The sequence below is a fragment of the Trichomonas vaginalis genome, assembly GCF_026262505.1.
Source record: "Trichomonas vaginalis G3 chromosome Unknown ctg_16, whole genome shotgun sequence".
Classification (NCBI taxonomy): domain Eukaryota; phylum Parabasalia; order Trichomonadida; family Trichomonadidae; genus Trichomonas; species Trichomonas vaginalis.
Window position 1 is genome coordinate 359 of NW_026529104.1, and position 2,451 is coordinate 2,809.

The 2,451-nt window shown below is 37.5% G+C and overlaps 1 protein-coding gene and 1 pseudogene across 2 annotated transcripts; both read left to right on the plus strand.

Annotated features, from left to right (window-relative positions):
• The first annotated feature begins 356 nt into the window (after positions 1–356).
• TVAGG3_1062920 lies at positions 357–1,197 on the plus strand (annotated as a pseudogene). The gene has a single exon. A coding segment is annotated over exon 1 (841 nt).
• A 533-nt stretch (positions 1,198–1,730) lies between these two features.
• On the plus strand, positions 1,731–1,898 carry TVAGG3_1062930 (DNA/RNA polymerases family; the record flags this gene model as incomplete). The annotated part of the gene is made up of 1 exon (XM_051256071.1): positions 1,731–1,898. The coding sequence occupies one exon, from the start codon at positions 1,731–1,733 to the stop codon at positions 1,896–1,898; it is 168 nt and encodes a 55-aa protein (XP_051076711.1).
• Positions 1,899–2,451: the final 553 nt, after the last annotated feature.

The window sequence follows — 2,451 nt, forward strand, 5'->3', positions numbered from 1 at the left end:
ACGGCTTTGCCAGATTCTATTGGAAACATGACGAACAATTGTATCCTTTGAGAAGGAAAAAAGGAAAAGGTGAAGACAAACATGCTCCCATGGAAAGAACAAGATATGCATATGAAAAGTACCGTGAAGTTAGAAGTCAAATTACATCTGGTCGAACCTTTACAGTAAACTTTGACGAAGGAAAGAACAAAGAAGGCTTCATGGGAGTACTTGCTGCCATACAAGACGGAAATAAGAAAGGATACAATCTCAGACTAACCGTAACAGATTTGGACGGTCACATTTACTATGCACATGGCAATGTCACAACAGCCGCACAACTTCTTGACGCTTTCAAGACTACAAAGAGAGAACAAATGTTTGACTCCGACTCAGACATTTTGAATGCAATTGAAGGAATTGCAAGTGTAAAATTTGAATGGTACCAACCTAACCCTCAAGCAGTCAGACAACATGCTGGATACTTCCCGTTCATAAATAAGTCTGACATTGACTTGACAAGGTATGGAATTTACAATTCAATTGAAACAATTGTCAATGAACCTTGTATTCTTACATGTCTCAGGAACTCTGGTCTTGTTACAGATGAGAAGATGAAGTATCTTGAGTCATGTGTGAAGACAAGGTACATTCTTAGAGGTCAATTGGCAAAAGTTGCACCGTTGGCAAATGTCAATATCCGAGTCAACATACCTACAGCTAAAGGTTCTTCACATGACGACTATGTTGTTGACAAAGACTTACCATGGTTGAAGATTGTAATTGTCCACAACCACTTCATGTTGAACGAAAGTCTTACAAACCCATTGTTCGGAAAAGGCAAGTGCAACATTGTCAGAGCTGTTAACATTCTTTTCGAGAAAGGTTTGTTGGAACCAATTCCAGATGACAAGCTGACAGAAACTTTTGTACCAAAAGACGAAACAAACTTTTCATTGTTAGCAAGACCAAAAGTTGTTCCAGACAAAGTTCTAGTACAAAAGAAGTACACAATTCCAAAAGGAGTTGGATTGTTCGGATACCAACCTGAAACCAGAAGAACTTCCAATGAGGTTGCAAGAACTTCAAGATGCTATAAACAAACTTCCATTGAGACATCCAATTGACGTCAAATTGTATTGGAGAGCATCTGAGTTAGGTCAGAAGGTTTTATATGAAACAGGTTGCTTCGACGATGTTTATGAGATAACAGGAGAAGTTTCTCAGAAGATAAGAGACTCACTTGAATTTCCACAAACTGGACCAATTGGTTGCGACAAGTTCGACTCAGATGAAAAGATATACTATGTCGACCTTAACGCTGCATACATGAGGTTTGTCCAATATATCCCGACTGGAATTCCAAACGAAGATGGTGAGTTCCCGGAAGGAACTATACAGTTGGAAAAGTCATACAACAACTGTATGATATTAGGAAAGCTTCAAACCCCAAACTTGCAATGACACTCAAATTGCTTATGAATTCGACATGGGGATATTCCATTAAGAAACCTCAAGAGATGAAGAGTAAACACTATGAGAAGGTCGACAACTTTGTTGAAAGGTTCTCCCCTTTTGTTTTGAAGTACGAATTCACTCAAGGTCAAAGTGGCTTAGTAACCACATTAAAACCTATTGTCGAACATTGGTCTTACCCTCAGTTCGCAAAGGCAGTCCTTGACAACTACAACAAATTCTTCTCCGAAGTTAAATCCAAAGTGAAGGTTTACTATGAGAACATCGATGCGCTCATGACGAACGAAGAAGGCTATAACAAACTCATTGAAATGGGAATGGTCGGTGAAAAGATGGGTCAATTCAAATTGGACAAAATTTTCACCGAAGTTCATGTCCTCTCCAAGCGTAAGTACTGGGGTGTTAAAGAAGATGGTGAAATAGTTAAACATTGCATGAAATAAAACATTTTTTTAAAAAAATATTTTTTTATTTTATTTGAAATGTACGCTGAGTCTGTCGGAAAAGACCGTTGGGAAACTTGTTTGTTAGATGAGAAATATGAAATTCACTGTTCTGAGCCTTTTGAAGTCAGAAACAAAAAGACAAAAAGAGTTTTAAGCGGATGGGAGGGAAATAAAGGATATGCTATTATGAAGATGGGTGGGAAACGCTATCTTAAACATATTGTCATTGCAACTCATTTTATACCGAACCCTAACAATTTACCTTTTGTAGACCATATAAACCGTATAAGAAACGACAATAGACTTGAAAACTTACGTTGGGTCACTTGTTCTGAAAACAATAAGAACAAAGGTAAGTTTAGAGATATTGTATTCGAATTTGTCGACGAACTAGAAGATGAAGCAATTGAAATTACAGACTATGGCGAGCATACGTTTGAGTTTTACTACTATAGCGAAGAACAGGACTCTTTCTACTTTTATACCGGCGTAAACTATAGAAAATTACAAGTATGTTTTACTAAGGAAGACTATGCTTTTGTAAACGCTA